The 17,130-nt window shown below is 38.2% G+C and overlaps 1 protein-coding gene across 1 annotated transcript; it reads right to left on the bottom strand.

The window, feature by feature from the left end:
- Positions 1–978: 978 nt before the first annotated feature.
- grap2a (GRB2 related adaptor protein 2a) lies at positions 979–13,293 on the bottom strand. The gene is made up of 8 exons (XM_026357926.1): positions 13,058–13,293; positions 7,894–8,057; positions 7,703–7,794; positions 7,232–7,351; positions 4,437–4,626; positions 2,412–2,504; positions 1,950–2,066; positions 979–1,713 (listed from the first exon to the last, which is right to left on the bottom strand). The coding sequence occupies exons 2-8, from the start codon at positions 7,969–7,971 to the stop codon at positions 1,534–1,536; spliced, it is 870 nt and encodes a 289-aa protein (XP_026213711.1). The 5' UTR covers positions 7,972–8,057; positions 13,058–13,293; the 3' UTR covers positions 979–1,533.
- Positions 13,294–17,130: the final 3,837 nt, after the last annotated feature.

The following is a 17,130-nucleotide window of genomic DNA, read 5'->3' as shown; positions in this document are numbered from 1 at the left end:
TACAATGGGTGACACTGGGGAACCCATGGCACAGCCATGTCTCTGTTTGTAGAAGTCCCCTCTGTACGTGAAGTACGTGGTGTTGAGACACAGGTCCAGGAGCAAACAGATCTGGTCGGGGCCGAGGTTGGTTCTGGTGTTGAGGTACAGGTCAATCCAGTGCCAGTGCCCTTTCATAAAGACAACTACTACATAAGTGAATTGCATTGTACTGTATGCATTTGGTATAGTGGTCACTGAGTGTGTGTAATGCATATGTGCTGGCTAAACCTCCAACCAGAGGACCACAGGAATTAACTGTACCAGAAACGCTGCCATCAAGACAGAAGAAGATGCTCAAGAACATAAAGCGGGCAAGAGGTTATTGTGATTATCTACCTTTGTGGTAGTGTGGTTCTCTGATTGGATGATGTCTGCAGCACCAACAGAGCTGCACTGATGTTATTCATCACACAGTACCATGTGAGAGCTATTCCATTAGTATCTAATACATTTGGTTGGTCCCCCACAGAGGCCTGGTCTCGACATCAAAGAGACCGTCTGGGATTACACGAAGAGACATGAGACACAGAGACGGACTAAATCCACTGTGCAAGTGTCCCTAGGATAATTGGTGCCGTTTTGAAAGCAAAGGTCAACTCTGTCTACTTCACTCTGTAGGAGGTTATCCGATAAATAAGAAGAGACACTACATCTTTTAAGAGGTTTGAAGGTCAGCTCTCTGTATGTCTGGTCAAACTTTAGCTGCAGATGAAGATCATCGTGCGAGTTGCATAAAGAACTAAAGCGATCCCTTCATGAATGTATTTCAGGCTTTAATAGAAATATCACAATGAACTCATTTGCTGTAGCTTACAGCTAAAAATGCCACAGAGGAGGATTAAAAAAACACTAAATCCCAATAAATACGTTGGACTAGGAATTTCCCCTGAGAGCCTTTGTCATTCAGAGCTAACATTAGATTTAAACATGAAATCGGTGATAAAAATAATTTTATTTCCAAGTGAGTGAGCGGCAGGGAAGTTACACATCAGTGTGAAGCGTTAAGACTTCTCGAGAAATCTAATGATGTTTATTCCTTACAAAATATTTGGTGGCATAAAACAGGACTACACTTACAGCTTGAGCACAAACAGTCCGACTGCAGTCGATTCATCAGCAGCCTTTGTAAAATAAATACCTGCTGACAGACACATCACAACACAAATGATGAAACAGTCCTCAGTGCCATCTGCAGTGTGCCAGTTAAACATGCACAGGACTTTCAATGCTCCAAATAAATGTTCAATGAAACCTGAACAAGCACGGCACTGAGCGGTATATATGCTCTACATAATCTGAAAAAGACAAACTGACTCAGAGTCCTGTGGGCACCGGTGTGTTGATGAAGTGCCGACATGCGGTACAGAGATTAGATGAGTCACTGGCTGCTCAGTGTTTATGTTCAAAAACACATATTCAGGGCCGCTGCACTTGCAGAGTGAGTCTGTGAATGTGTTAGGGCATAGTAAGTGCATCGCCCGGGGTGCTTTCTCACAGCTGTAATGTATAGTTGGCAGGAAACAGGCCGCTTTTCCCCCGCAGCCTCCCTTTCCACCACGACGCGTCAGAGCGATCCAGCACTTCGATGATGTCTCCGGCGCAAAAACCGAGCTCGTCGTCTTCCTCCGCGGTGAAGTCATACAGAGCTTTCACCTGCACTGTGGATGGCCTCTGTGGGATCAGAAACCAGACGCTCATCAATACCTGACAGTGAATGCTATGATATTATACTAATCTGACTGAAGAGAGAGAGAAAAATCCTACTTCAGCAATATTTATTTATTTATTGAACATTTAAATAGATAAAAATAGCCTCACCACTTGCTGTGGTGTTAAATACACACACTGACGCGGACAGTGACGTTTACCCATAATTTAACTTCCCCGTCCAACGACAACAAACTGACCTGAGGCAAAGGCAAGGTTTCAGACGTGCGACGCGGAGGACAAGCTGAGCTGATGGGGCTGTTTCTTCCTGTGTGACCTATGGTGTGAGCCCGCTCCTCCAGACCCGCTCTCTTAGCCTGAAAAAGTAGGAAGAACACTTCACTTTATGATTTTGGTTCAATGGCACTAAACTCACACTGTCAAATATTACATAAATCATGATGATAGACAGCAGTGACTCCAAGCAGTTACACTGGTACGCCATACATTAAGTGAAAAGACTGTAGAGAAATTATGATAAAAATATATAAATACTGTATATCCACATATTGAGTCAGTTGTAGCAGCAGCTGATAGAAATGTTCAATGACACTCCAAGTTTTAGTACTAGAATGCAAACTTCATACAAAACTATTACACCAATATGAAAAATGTATTCAAATGACTGAATTAAAAACACATTAGAAAGCAGTGGTAAATACCAGTTGGCCGTGAGGCTGGTCTGAAGCTCTGCGCGGTGCAGCAGCCACAGTTGCAGCTGTGTTACGTTGTTCAGGCAAACTTCCCCTCTTCACCTGAAGAAAGGAAACAGACAGGAAGCACAGAACAGCACGCTGCAACATCAAAACAGGTGAATCAGGAACTACAGTAGAGCGATAAGAAGGCAGAAGTCTCTATTTTTATGCTCACGTATCAAGTGATTTTCATCTGATGTGAACAGCAATAACGACGCCCTGTGAACACGGCGTAGATAAAAACGTCTAAAAAAACATCTAAAATCCAAAACTAAACATTCGCCAAAGAATCGAACTTAAGGTCTGATTACTTTTCCCCTTGATTTCTCATCTAAAGTCCCATATGACAGTAAACAATGATGTATTTATACGTATATTCCTGTAACTTCCTGAAAACACCAGTTGTTTGTAAGTTGAAGCGAAGCCTCGTACTAATGCAAATGTTACTTAGTGCAGGTTTTATACCTCACTAAAATAAATGGGTAGACCAAAACTAGTTGTTACTAAATACTTACACCAGTCTAACGTTAGCTGGCTAATATATGATTTACATTTAATGAGGATTAAATGAGATCAATAAGATCTAAATACATCTCACTAAAACAAAAAACTCAAATGACAACTTTTGCTAATAACATTAGCTAGACTAAATTACCAAATAGTATTGTTAGTATTGTTAACTATTGCTTAATGAAACATTTCCCACTTACTCTGGAACATAGTTCTCCACATATGTAAATGTATGTACATTAACAGATGATATCATAGCTTTTAAAAAATTATATTGGCAACACTTTATATTAAATAGTCATTTGTAGCAGTATTTCATTGTGGTAAATGTATACAATAATTCAGTAATAATAATTCAGTGGTAAACCGATTTTCCTCCGTGTATTTTAATAACTATTTTGCTTCATGTGGGCACACACATGTGGAGGGGGCGTTCCAAACACATAATTATTTATACTGATTTATATTAATAAATAGGGGAAGTATGGTATAGTTCATGATGCTACTGTGACTCTCTCTTTACATAGCTACATACTGTGTGATGTTAGTGTTATCTTTCAACTACTGCCACTTAGCTGGAAAATACTGCTACTATTTATAATCTTGCATTAATTTGCAGTATTTTATTTTGAGTCTCTCTTGCAAAACATCACTGGGCTATGATCACATTATTATTTTAATGTAAAAATGTAGCACAAAGAGTTTTTATCTGTCTTTTGATACTGCCCCCTTTTTAAACTGTAATATTGATCCAAGTTATGGTGAAACTTTAAGACCCCTTTAAGACTTACAACCATTTTATCACAGACACATACAGTATGTCCTCTCCCACATCTTGCAGAGGAGCGAGACCATGTCTTTTTTTGGTTTCATTTCCTTTTCTAGCACTTCTCCTTTACATGATAATTTAGTTGTGTGATGACAAGTAGTTGAGATGACTGAAACTCGTTCTGCCTTGCTAACTCATTGCTCCAATGTTTATTACTTTAATATATTATAATGAATTATTTTGTATTACTTTTCCCATAAAATTTCTGAAAACAGCTACTTTTTTGTTTCTTTTTTAAAAGTTAATTTCAACAATTTAAAATAAATAATTGTCATAAAGACTCAACATATCTTAACATAACATGCACAGAATTGTTGCGACAAAACAACATACAGATCTCCCATTAATACAAAGAAACCTAGGGGAAGGTGAAGTAGAAACAAACAAAATAACCTGCTCAAGGCCATAAAAAACAGTAATGTCTGCCATGTATGTCACCTCCTAGTTCTGTGTAGAGTTATATCTATATACAGTGTCAGACTTCTGAACACTTCCTGAAGCAGATACTTCTAAAAAAACAAACAATTTACCAATTTAAGTAGGTTACTGTGGTTTGGCCTTTTGTTGACATTTACAGATTTAGTTTAAGTAATGTCATATTTTATACACGTAAATAGCGAAACAAAGTCACAGACAGCAAAGAAATATCTTACCGACTGGGCTGAGGAGGGGCTCCTGCAGTCTGGGCTGCCATCGTTGAGGTAGATCTCCCTGGTCTTAGAGATAGAGGTGTTCTTGTAGAAGTCCACCAGCTTGTTTAGGGAGGTGAATTTCTCCGACCACAGGAAGTACATGCCTTTGTTGTCCTTCATCACTTTGAAGTGCTGAACGTCACTCTCATGTCTGACGAAAGACGAAGCCGTGGGATCAAAAGGACTTCAGTAGAAATTTGACTGTGATGTGGCTCTCACAGGATCGCACAGGATATAAATGTACAAAAACGTGTAGGAGCCCTAACTCCTCCAAAGGTTGTTTACAATGTTAATGGAAGCTGCTATGAACTTTTTTTTGTTATATTCTGGCCTTATAAAGGGCATCTGCTCCACCTGCTTCACCACTTTTCAACCCCAGATGTTAAAAGAGTAAGAGCATATAAAGGGAAATGTGTCACATGATAATGTGATGGACTAATGCCTCCATGTTTCCTTCATTTCTGGATTCCTGGATTGTTTCCTCAGCTGGATTGTCCTCTGCTGGTCACTGAACGAAATGACATCAGAGTTGTAGCCTCTGCATTGCCAAAATAGAGAGCCTCACCTGTCAGAGCCCTTAATATCACTTAATATATTATGTTTGGATAAATATACAGTGTAGAAAATGATGTCTCTATCTTGTATATGCATATGCAGTGCTCTGCAGCGAGATTAAAAGCAGTAGCAGCAGATGCATCTAAAGTCTTTTTAATATTACTGGTCATGTTCGAGTCAATGTTGGAGACTGAAATGAAATGACTACAAAAACCCCCTGAACACTGAAAGAAAACACTAAAAGAATTAAAATTGTACTACTCTAATACATTACAGTAGTTGATTAACCAATGGTTACCAGTTACTTTGTGCAAGAGATTTTATAAATCATATTTTAGCAACCATACTAAATATCTGTTGCCTAGTTGTATCATTTATTGGAGTACTTGCTGTGTATAATAGTGAACTCAATATACTGTATGTGTACTATTAATGGGTACGATTAATGATGAATCCTCTGTATATCAGGAATCTTGTACAAAATTTCACCCTACTATAGTAAGGTTGATGACCAGCCCACCTATCATGGATATTTCAGTCCAACTGACTAAGGATGACTAAAAATAAGCCGGCCACACATTACATACAAAACCGTCTCTGATTCATTCACAAAAACAGCCTGTGCACAACGTATGAATACGCTGTTCATCACGTTCAGCATTTAAAAAGAGTGAGAGAGCAGTATCAGCTAGCGGTCATGATTAACTCAGCATTGGACAAATCTAAAGGCAGATTCAGACTGTAACAAGTCTAAAGGTAAGTACGTGAGGTGAGTATTTCAACTAAAACCACTTGATACTCAGAGACATTTGTTCTTAGGGGATGAGCAAAAAGTTAATAAACTACAAAAACCACAGTTACCGCAAAGGAGCGCTGCCTGGGTTTGTGACATGAAAAGGTCTTCTCTAAATAAAGTGTGCTTGAGCAACAGCAAGCGTCAGAGTTAAAAAGGAAACGTTGCACGACCCACTGAAATGCACAATCTGAACGTTTTCCTGTCCACTGCCGACACAGAAAGACCAACTAACTTAAGCTTGTGCTGGAAGTGCCACAACCTCTAAATGCTGCGGCACTCTTCCCCTGTCTCTGTCTACTCCACTGCTGCTTCTGCAGCTGGTTGTAAATATAGGCCATGAAACTGCAGAGTGTGCAGCACAAGAGAAGCTAACAGAGTCACATGGTGAATGAGATTTACTTTTCATATTTATAGAGTATTGCCGAAGGAAGGACAAATGAAATCAGTTTAAGCTGTTTCTAACTGTGAACCGATGGTTTCATCAATAAAGCGGATTGAGAGCGCAGCAGCACCCTCGTCACACGTTGACATGAACTAATTCTTCTTTCTGACTGATTCGTTAGCAACAACAAGGAAGTTTGCTTTGTCACAGAAACCTGACCTTAGGGAATTGAAAAGATTAAAGTTTAAAGCGAATGTTTGAAGACTTTCAAGGAAAATTTGTGTGTATTAAAGTTTCTATGTAGGATGAGCTGACGTTGTTGAAACACAGCATGAATGAAAGTGGTGGGAGCATTTCATTTTCAAAGTGACATCTCCCTTGACATTCATTTTCAAATGTTCTGTTTTGACAGAGGTACACCACAGCATTAGGCTAATAAAGAGATGACTGTTAATTTACAGTAAAAACTCTTTCTTGAAAATGAACTGAAAGCCTGTGAAAGTCCAGGAATGTCACTGTTTGTCTTAGGATTAGTGGACCAGTCCACCACTTTGGTGCAGACTAGAATATCTCAGCCGTCGGTACAGACACTCATGTCCCCCTCAGCTAGGAAATAACTACTTTCCATAACGTATTATCTAGTGGCTGGGGCTACATAACAACACTGAGTTGTGTTGTGGCCCCAGTCGTATTTGTCTGGCAAACATCTTTCTCTCATGTCTGTGTGTTTGGTTCTTTATGCTATAGGGTTTTAAAGTGGCCTACTGCAACTACTAATTGCCTCCATGAGCTGCATGACTGTTAATGTTGATGCTCTCTGCTGCAACAGTTGATCGTGGTGATAAGCGAGCTAAAACCTACAATCACTAACGTAACCTGCATGTTACCTCACACGGTAGCCTCGTGTCTTTTCTGCACACCCTCTGCAACCCCCGTACAGTTTAAGCCTCTGGCATCAACGGCAAACTTCTCATAGACGGAAACAGTCATAATCAAATGTTTTAGAGACACAGTTTAACTCACTTGACAGAGATGGAGAAGTCTCCAGGAGAGCTCTGGGATCCTCGAATGACAAATTCTCCCACAGTTCTGTTTCTCAGGAGCTCTTCTGCAGAATTGCGGGTGGCGTTGTCTTGAAACCACCTAGAAACACAAAGAAGCCACATTGCTCCTGATTACAACAAGCCACCTATCACACACACAGTCACACACCATATGAATTACATATGAAGAGGGTATAGTAATGTCTTTGTGTTGTTGTTTTTTTTGTTGCAAAGTTAGCAAGATTCAGTTTAATTCAATTCAATTTTATACATAGAGCGCCAGAAGTCATTCGAGATCTTCAACTGTTTGCACAGGTAGAAGTAAGTAGGAGGACTTTAAGTGGATATATATGATATCCACATACATACAGATGTTTGGACAGCTCAAATAAGGTAACAAATCCAAATCTAGACACACTCTGTCAGACTTATATTTACAGGTGTCTCTTACTTTGGAGTCAGCATTTCAATGTAGTTTTGTGGTACGAATCCTTCATGTCCATTCATCTCTGCCTTATACCAGTCGTCTTGTGGACTTATAATCTGATCACAAAAAGAAAAAAAGACAATTTAGTGCATAGAAGTAATAAAACATATTGAAGCCAGAGTGAGAAAGTCATCATTTAATCCATATACACTGACCTTAAGTGTATCGCCCTTTCTGAAGCTGAGCTCGTCGTCTGCTGTTGCATTAAAATCATACTTTCCTCTGGCTTCCATGGCGACCAGGTGAAGTGTAGAAAGGTTTGGAAAACGAAGAGGAGGGGGAGTCAGGCAACCAGATGGTCCACACCAGAGGGTCAGCACTTGCAGATTGACAAAGACAAAAAAAGTGTTATGATCCTATCTATAAGAGCAGACACTTTACTCTCTGAGGTGTCAACATGCTGAAACTGGCGTCGATTGATATTTACCAACTGTGGGTTTGGAAGGGTCACAAAAAAAATGAAAAATGAAAATGACCAATCCTCACAAACTGGAGACTAGAAACCATAAGTGATTAGTCATGTACAACAGGATTATTTTGAAGCTACAGTTACCGTAATAATATTAAAAATCATGTTGTTTTTTTGGAAATGTGCTCCAGAACTTATCTGTGTGTGGAGAGGTACAGTCAAAACCTTCTTTATAATGCGGACGCATGAATGAGTTTGGCAGCAGTGCTGAGATTTTCCCTTATATATATTTGTTTGACTAAAGTTTGCCCTTCAGAGAGTTTCTGCTTTACTCGTAAGCTGTGGCTGCTTAGTTTTCCTACTTTCAACACACTGATACCTGAAGAGCTGTGAAGAGCGAAGAGGAGCAGAACGATTTATAATGGTAAACTCAACGTCTGAACAATGACAAGCAGTACGATATGACATCATATGAGACACAAACGACAACAATGCACATTTTTCCACTCAACCATTGTTGAGTTGAGTTGAGTTCCTCGTAATTATACAGTATGTGTTATATATGCAACACAAGAACTGGGTAGCAAGCGCTCAACATGAATGACATGACGTGGACAGTGAAGGAACTGGAAAACTTCAATTGTAATCTATTTTTAAGTTAGGAAGAGACACACGAGATACTTCCTAATATTTAACTATAGATACACAAACAGGATGGGAATGCAGCTCTCAACACCATTCGCAACAGCGATTTGCTGTATCGCGCATATTACTTTTTGATTATGCTCCCACAGACATGAATTAATTTCAGTCTGTAAATTTGTGGTTACAGAGTGAAGGATGTGGTGAGGTATAGTGAAAAAATGACAAAACCGTGCAGCTGTGCAAGAGTACAACTTTAATCTTTTAAATCGTGTACCTTGGGAGGAGTGAGTTCTATAAAATATCCACTATATTCCCTTTTCCCACAGGTAAAACAAGAGTTTTTAGCTCAATATATACTACCTGAGATGAATTTTCTCAATTTTATCTTTTGAGGGTTTAAGACAGATGTTTTCACAAACATGTGGCACAAACATGAAATTATTAGAAATTACAAATTAGGCTGTACTGTGGCCTTTATTAATAAAACTATTGTGTAGTAGCTCAACTCAAATTAAAGTTTAAGCAGTCAGCTAGAATTCAATTCAATTTTATTTGTATAGTGCCAAATCACAGCCAAGCAAAGCACTTTACAGTGCAGTATCACCTTTCAGTGTTGATGATGGTGGTGTAAGAACTAGAACGTAGCGAGTGATTTTTTGGTTCTTTCCAGCGTCAGATTCAGTTTTTTCTTCCTTCGCTGTGACTTTTTTAATGCACATATCTTCTTAATCTTGACATGAAATGTTAAAGTAGCTTGAAGAAATCCCCTCGTCTTTCCAGTCTCAACTGCTGACTGTGTTTGAATGTGGAAACAAATAAAGAGGAAATAATGGACAATTTTAGCACAACAAGTTGTGTCTGAATGACTGATCTTTTTTGTCTAACTTGAGGTGAGCACTTGATGTTAATGTCTTACATCTTGACAACAAAACGTGAACTATATGAGAAGTTCAGGGCGACACTTAGGCAGCCGTAGAAGAGAAATTAGCCAAACTGTTTAATAGTGAATCCAACACATTAATGAAACCATTCTGGCTAAAAGTACTGAATGTAAATGTTTGATTACAGCATTCAGAATTATTCTTAGGCTTAGAAATATTTGAACTATCATTAAAAGTTAGTTTGAATACCGTTTAAGAACCTTTGGGGGGGTTATAAAAATATATATATAGAATTTCAAGCATAGTTTTAAAACTCCTGTACATTTCATTCATCAGTTCATTTCATTGAAGAGTGTGTCAGTCACTTTGATCATACATGTTCTTTTTTTGTATCTGAACTCAAGTCTTATAACTGCATGATCTCCTGTTTCCCTTTTCCTACTACTGTGTGCCAACCTTTCATAAAAATCAACTCAATCAAAAATAAAGGCTTGTTTTTGCATCCCTGTAGCACTTTTTGGTATCGTGGCAGCAGAGGACAGACCACAGAAGCGCTGACAGCGAGCTGGTCAGCATTTCAGCAGCACTCTAGAGAACACAAGTGGTTTTCCTGAGCTTCTAGCCCACCTCAAAAAAAAAACAAAAAAAAAAAAAAACTGTGCTGACCTATAACTGAAACGCTGTTTAGTTAGTTTACAGACAAACAGGTCATGTCAAACCAAATTTGCTAAGTTCTAAAGGTTGTTGCGGATTTCTTATCTTTTGCCAAGAAGCTGTGATCAATGATGATCTTCATTATCATTAAGTCATTATTTTATCGTCAAAATGTTCAAAAATCCCCTCTAGGATTTCCCATAGTCCACGAACACGTCTTGACATTTCACATTTTATACAACAAGGGTTTTTTAGTTCTCTGTAATCTATATGATAAAGAAAATGCTAAATAAAATAAAATAAACTACTAATTGAATTGAACTAGTTGCTAATTGTCAGGACTTAGGAACGTGTTGAAGTTGCTCTGTGTCTTTATGAGTCTTTGAAATGGATTTTGAATGTATTTTTGTTGAAACAAACTGAGTGGATAAAGAGGAAGCTCATATCAGCAGTGGTAATAACAGCAAACTGCAATTAATTGTTTCACTTGTAAGAAGTGTTGCCTGCACTGCTGCATTAAGTTTCACTGTCATAACTACTGGGAGTTTCTCATTCTCATTTTGCACCTGCATTGTGAGCTGCCTGTGTGCACGTTAGCATGAAGAGAAGAGAGAAGATTTAAAGATATAATGTGCAACTTAAGCTAGTGGTATGAGCATGGGCATGAGACTGAGAGAAGCTGTGAAAATCACTAATCAAGCAGACATCGTTGTTATCCTTGATTGGTTTGAAGGCTGAGCCTCTAGAAGTGAATGTCTCTGCACTCCTGCCAGTGTTGTTCTATAGGTCTTTTTGGGTATTTTTTGCCAAGAACCTGCAGCGATTGATCATTTTCATCATTGATTAATCTGCCAATGATCGTTTTATCTTCAAAATGTCCAAAATTCCCCTCTAGGATTTCTTACGGACCAAGCTGACGTCTTCACGTTGCATTTTATACAACAATATGTGAACAATGAACAATGAACGAAAAGAAACCACCAAAGTAGTGAATTTGCAGTTTTGTTGCCCTAAACTTTCTCATTTGAAATATTAATTGATTGTTGAACTCTTTGCTGATTAATGTTCACTCCGGACCTCTGGGAGTTGCTCAGTGTCTTCAACACTTTATGTAGTAGGTTCTGAAAATGGATGCATCAGCTTCTAAATTTGCTGAAGGTGGAGCTGGTTTTAATAATTTCACACCAGAGAGTCACCACGTGGTGTTGTTAATGTTGTGGTGGATGGGGGTCGGCCTAGGAAAAAATGAATACTGACTATGATCAGCAGATGTTGGAACACAGCTTGCTGCATACGGAGAGTCAGAGTGCCATATAAACATATGAACTTCTCATATGTTCACATTTCCCCTGTGAACATGTAAGCCGCTCACAGGGGAAATGTCCCTTTGGTGGAGCTGCTAAAATCTCGCAGTTGTCTAAAACATGACAAGGAGCCCGAACTAGAAGCCATTTTTGCAGGGCTGCTGCTGATGATTACTTCACACAGGTGCAAGGTGCAGATTCTGTTTTTTTTTATTAATTAATTGACGGTTTCATCTTTTGAAATGTTAAAAATATATTGCAAAGATTGCTCAAGGCGGCTTCTAAGAGGTCAAAGCGAGCTTATTTTATCCGGCCAACAGTCGCAGAACTGACTTTCTAAATAACTTTTGTAATGTCAAATATTAATCTGAAAGTATGCAAAGCGCTCAGTGGAATAAAAGTCACAGTATTCCTATGCAAAATGTAAAGAAATAGGCGTACAATCTAGAATGAAATGAAAAGGATGACCTAAATGACCTAATGCCAGTCCACTCATCCCTTACAGCTCTTTCAGTGAAAGAAAGCAGCTAGATGCATGTACTTTACCTGAGTACTGCCAGTACTTCTAGTTTATGCAGCTTCATAATCGTCCACTACACTTCACAGGGAATTGTTGCCGTGTTTACTTTTACAGGTGTAGGGTGTACTTCGATTTTAAACACAGATAAAGATTAAACCTCCTATATTTCCACACAGATGTTTTTCTGTTTCGTTGCTGCTCTTGTTGGATTATGCAAAGATATATTTGCATAATCCAACAAGAGCATCTGAATCTGAGGTCCCCCAGTTTTACCAGTACTAACGAGTTCCATCTTGGCAGACATCAACACTTAGAAGTGCTATTACAAACGCAGTTGACATTTTAGGTGCAGAAGGATGTGGGACACGGAGAGAAGGAAAGGTGTCTTGACATGAGGTCGTCCACAGCACTGGCACCAGTGGACATTGACCTCTGACACCCTGATGTATGACCTCTCCCCTGACAAATATGCAGAAGGACCTCAAGTGTTGCACACAAATATTAAACATAGTTTCTTTACCTCTGACCTCTGTTAACCCATTCTCTTTTTCTCTCTCTTGCCAACGATGGCCCTTAAAACCACTTCCCCAAAGTGAGGACCGTAAAAACATGCAACCGAAGCTAAAACAAGACAAATGAATGTAAAATCCAGTAACTTGGCACAAAAATGTATATTTTATTGGTGTTTAGCTGCACTTTAAAATAACTAGAACATATATCGTCTTAATACACTCAAAAAGTGAATATCTATAGATATTCACTATAGACCGTAAGAAATTACTGTAAAGGTTTAGTATTTTCTGACTATGACTGAAAGAGACAGAGAGCTGAGCTGTTAAAAATAAGTCATTTTTACATTGAGGTTTGGCGTGTGATTTCTCATAAAGTAGCTATTCTTCGGCTTACCTCCTCCCTGGAGCGCAATTCAACTTGTGTCAGGTTTATTCTAAGGCTGGTCTCTTCTCGCGGCCAAGCAGGAGCGCAGCAGCATGTTTGTGAGCCCGGAAGTGTTTGCATTTACAAATAAAAGTCCCGTTTTTGGCCGAAGCCCGTTTTGCCGCTCCGCTAGCGGGATGAGGACGAATGAAAACGGAAGATAGATGAGCCCCGCGTCTCTGCTCTCTGTGGTCGTCTGTAATCTGGTGTTGAGAGAACCGCCTCTCTTCAAAATATGAGCCGCAGAAGGTGTGAAAGTTCAACATCCGGCTACGCTTTCAAAATAAACACAGCTACAGGCGCCTCTCATATCTGCATCTCCTGAAGTAAAAGTACCGGTAATGTCAAAATAGCAACATAAAAGTACTAGTAATCAAAGTATTGCGCTTTCTCTGTTGAGTTAGATTGTTAATTTAGACGCATCTGTGCTTCAACAGTATGTTAGTGTTAGTTGTTGTGGTGGAGCTGGTTCTTATTCTCAGGGGTTGATAGGTGATTAGTGGAAGAGGAGCTGATTTATACATTTCTATTTTATTTTCAGCTTTATTTTATTTTATTTATGTACTTATTTATTTAGGAAAAAGATTGTGGAAAAAGGTCACAAGTTTGTGTCTAAATGTTTACAAGTGGTGCTTCATTTGTTTTTAGTGCAAAGATCCCAGCACTATAAAGTGGATTTGGACCCAAGTCACATTCAAAGATGATTCATGCTTAATAGGATGAAAAACTATTAGTATACCTACATTTTGTTCACACTTTGTTGACATAATGGAACTGCCACTTTGTTCTTTTATTTTGATGAACATTGACAGAGGTCTCAGCGTCATTCTGTCTCTCTGAGGTTAGCTTGACATAGCTTCCTCAGCCTTTCCTGTATTTTTTATAATATATCCTTCCTCATCTGTTAGTGCTTTATCAGCGGTAGGTCACAAATACTACTCAGCACTTCTGCAAAAGAGTTATAGACACACACACGCATGCACACACACATGCACAAAGACCAGCACAAAACACTTGGCATGATCTTAAAACCCTATATGGCAGTTGTCCTATCATGTGTGCCTATACTGTGTGTGTGTGTGTGTGTGTGTGTGTGTGTGTGTGTGTGTGTGTGTGTGTGTGTGTGTGTGTGTGTGTAAAACATTAAACTGTCTAATTAGTGAATTAGATGAATGAAACACTTTTTTCTAACAAACTTCACTCTCCCCAACTGGAACAAATACATTCAAACTCTTTTATAAATTATCTGTGTTTTTATGTAACAAGCTTTTTGATTTGTAAAGTACACGTACTCCACTTGTTGTTTTCATATCTTTAAAGGGCACATAAATGTTTTTTTACATCTTTTACTGTAAAATATTGTCTCTTGTAGTATTAAAATCCGTTCAACCCAACATAAAAAAAATCTACTTGCATAGATTTGAAGTTGATAGAGCACAGGCGGAAATAAGAAAAATAGGTAATAGTAAAAAGAAGATATAATAATTGTGTTTGCGCATTTATCATGTGAGATTAAGATTAAGATTATGGAATGAAAAAGATGAGCATTTGTGACGCAGTCGTCTCTGTTGAATGAAGAGAGGATGTTGTTGCATTGTTTGTTGAAGGTCATAGATGCAGATGAAAAGCTTAAAGGTTTTTAATTATAGAGAACTTTTTTCACTCATAAAGGTGTTTATTATTTGTTATTGCATGTGTACCACATTGTCATTCAATGACACTGTCTTGTTCTTGCCTTGTTAATTGCAAGGATAGTCCATATCAGTGCTGACATGTTGCTACCGATCAATAATTATTCACTTGGTGGAGTCACATTGTACATGACAGAAAGCCTAATTACTGTGAGTGATTGTTTTTCTTTAGTATAATGGAAACATGGCAACACTCAGCTGTTGTATAATAAACCTACTTGTGTGCCTGTAAGCGCAGCCTGTGGATCGACACTAGATCATGACAGTTCTCCTGTGAAAAAAATAAGCACATTTGTGGTCTCAAATTTAAATTAAAGTTTTTTATTAAGTCCACCAATAATGTAATGTGATGAGTGGGATAGAATAATTTAATTTCATGTTGATCTTTGGCTTTTCTAGGCATGACTTATCTGTGGGAAGTATCCCTGATCAATTTATGTTATAAAACAATGATATCCAATGTCTGGCATCATCACATCCAGATGGAAAAACAAAACGTTGTTATCTTTTATTCTTACATAAGGATGGGCTCTACATTATCTGTACAGCAAGTGATATCTCTAATACAGGGAAAACCCGTCCAGTAGATGTTCAGCAAAGCTAAATAACCAGACGTAATGTGATGTGAACTCAGCATGTCGGAGACAGACAGCAGAAAAAGGCTGTTTGCAGAAAAGCAGAAAGATCTGTGTCTGACCTGAATGTTGTTGCCCAAAAACCGTTCGCTGTGCACAGCAGCTGCAGGTGGAGCTCAGTCACATCCGCCTGTCACCCTGTTACTCAATACCACAATAAAATGTGTGTGTGTGTGTGCGTGTATGCGTGTGCGTGCGAGATGGAGAGGAAACATGACTTTGTATGAAAGTAATGCAGGTGTCAGTGGTGTCCAACAGTTATTGTAAATTACCGTTGTTATAATGATACAGATGTGTGTGTGAAAATGTTATAATGGCCTTGTTTTTTTATTATTTCGTTTCTTTTTTGGTAACACTTCACTTTTATTCCAAACCCGAAGGTATTCAGTTGACTATTACAACAAAAAAACAATGAAGTACTCTAATATTGGACATTTGTACATAAAAATGGGCTACCTTTTTAAACTATTAATTGACTTAATGTCAGTGGATTGCTCAGTGTCTTTACATGTGTGTTTCTGTTGATTCTGAACATAGTTTTGTTAGAACAGGAAGGTAGGTAGGAGCAATGAAAATATACTTTGGTATAAGATTACATTATTAAGCTGCTGTGTTGCACTTCTGCAATTCTGCCACTAGATGAAGCTCTTGATGCAAAAAAACATTGTCTCAGGCTGCAGGATGCAGCTCCTGCTTCTTTCCTTCATGTTATTTCATGTGATCTTCGCTCTTAGTTGGAAACAACTTCTCCTTCTGTAGACTTTTTATTTAACAGAAGGGAAATAACAATGCTATTGCTATAAATAGAATACATTTAGAAGAAATTTGCTAAATATAAAAGTTTAAAAATAAAACATCTATTTATGTCATAACTAAATGGTTTGTCCTAATGCCATGTGAAGTGTGTGTTTGCACTCGCGGCCATCTGACAGTAACAGTACTGTGGAGCTTTTTAGCCTCTTTCAGCTCTTTGACTGAACATTTATTACCTGGGTTATTTCCTTAACACCAAAAAGCTCTGTTAAACCCACTCTGTTTGACTTTTACAGGAACAGTTGACACACAGACAATGTCAGCAACTCTAGATGGTGGAAAAAAAAAAGGAACATTCAGCGTAAAATGCCTCAGAAGTTTTTTCTTTTCCTGGTACAGAAGGTCATGAGTTCCCTCCATCATTTCCCATCTTTGACAACATGGTCATACTCCCCAGAGTTTGAGTTTGCTGGCTCATTACAATTCTAGTCACAGGTGGAATATATACAAACATTTACTCAAGTTAATTCAACCATAGTTTTTTATACATATAATTACACAGGGCTTTGTCAGTGTACAGTAGAGGTGTCCAACAGTTAATGTAAAGTACTGCTCCGATAATGATAAGGAATGATAAAGATGTGTGTGTGTGTGAAAATGTTATACTGAACTTGTTTATTTAAAGTTTGTTTCTTTTTTTTTTTTTGGTAACACTTTACTTTTATTCCAAACCCAGTTAACTATCACAACAAAGAAAACAAACAAAATACTCTAATATTAGACATTTGTACATAAAAATAGGCCACAATTTCAAACTTCTTCCTGCGCAAAAAGAAATATGACAGATATATATATATATATATATGTGTGTGTGTGTGTGTGTGTGTGTGTGTGTGTGTGTGTGTGTGTATATATATATATATATATATATATATATATATATATATATATATATATATATATA

This window comes from Anabas testudineus, chromosome 8 (assembly GCF_900324465.2).
Source record: "Anabas testudineus chromosome 8, fAnaTes1.2, whole genome shotgun sequence".
NCBI classification, from domain to species: Eukaryota; Metazoa; Chordata; class Actinopteri; order Anabantiformes; family Anabantidae; genus Anabas; species Anabas testudineus.
The sequence above is the reverse complement of the archived record's forward strand: the minus strand, read 5'-3'. Positions and strand labels throughout refer to the sequence as shown.

Coding starts and splice junctions, on each gene's coding strand:
- grap2a (XM_026357926.1), bottom strand. CDS start 7,971: ATGGAAGCCAGAGGAAAGTATGATTTTAATGCAACAGCAGACGACGAG. Junction 7,352..7,702: donor ATTGAAATGCTGACTCCAAA/GTAAGAGACACC, acceptor TTGTGTTTCTAG/GTGGTTTCAAGACAACGCCA. Junction 4,627..7,231: donor GACTTCTCCATCTCTGTCAA/GTGAGTTAAACT, acceptor GTCTTTCGTCAG/ACATGAGAGTGACGTTCAGC.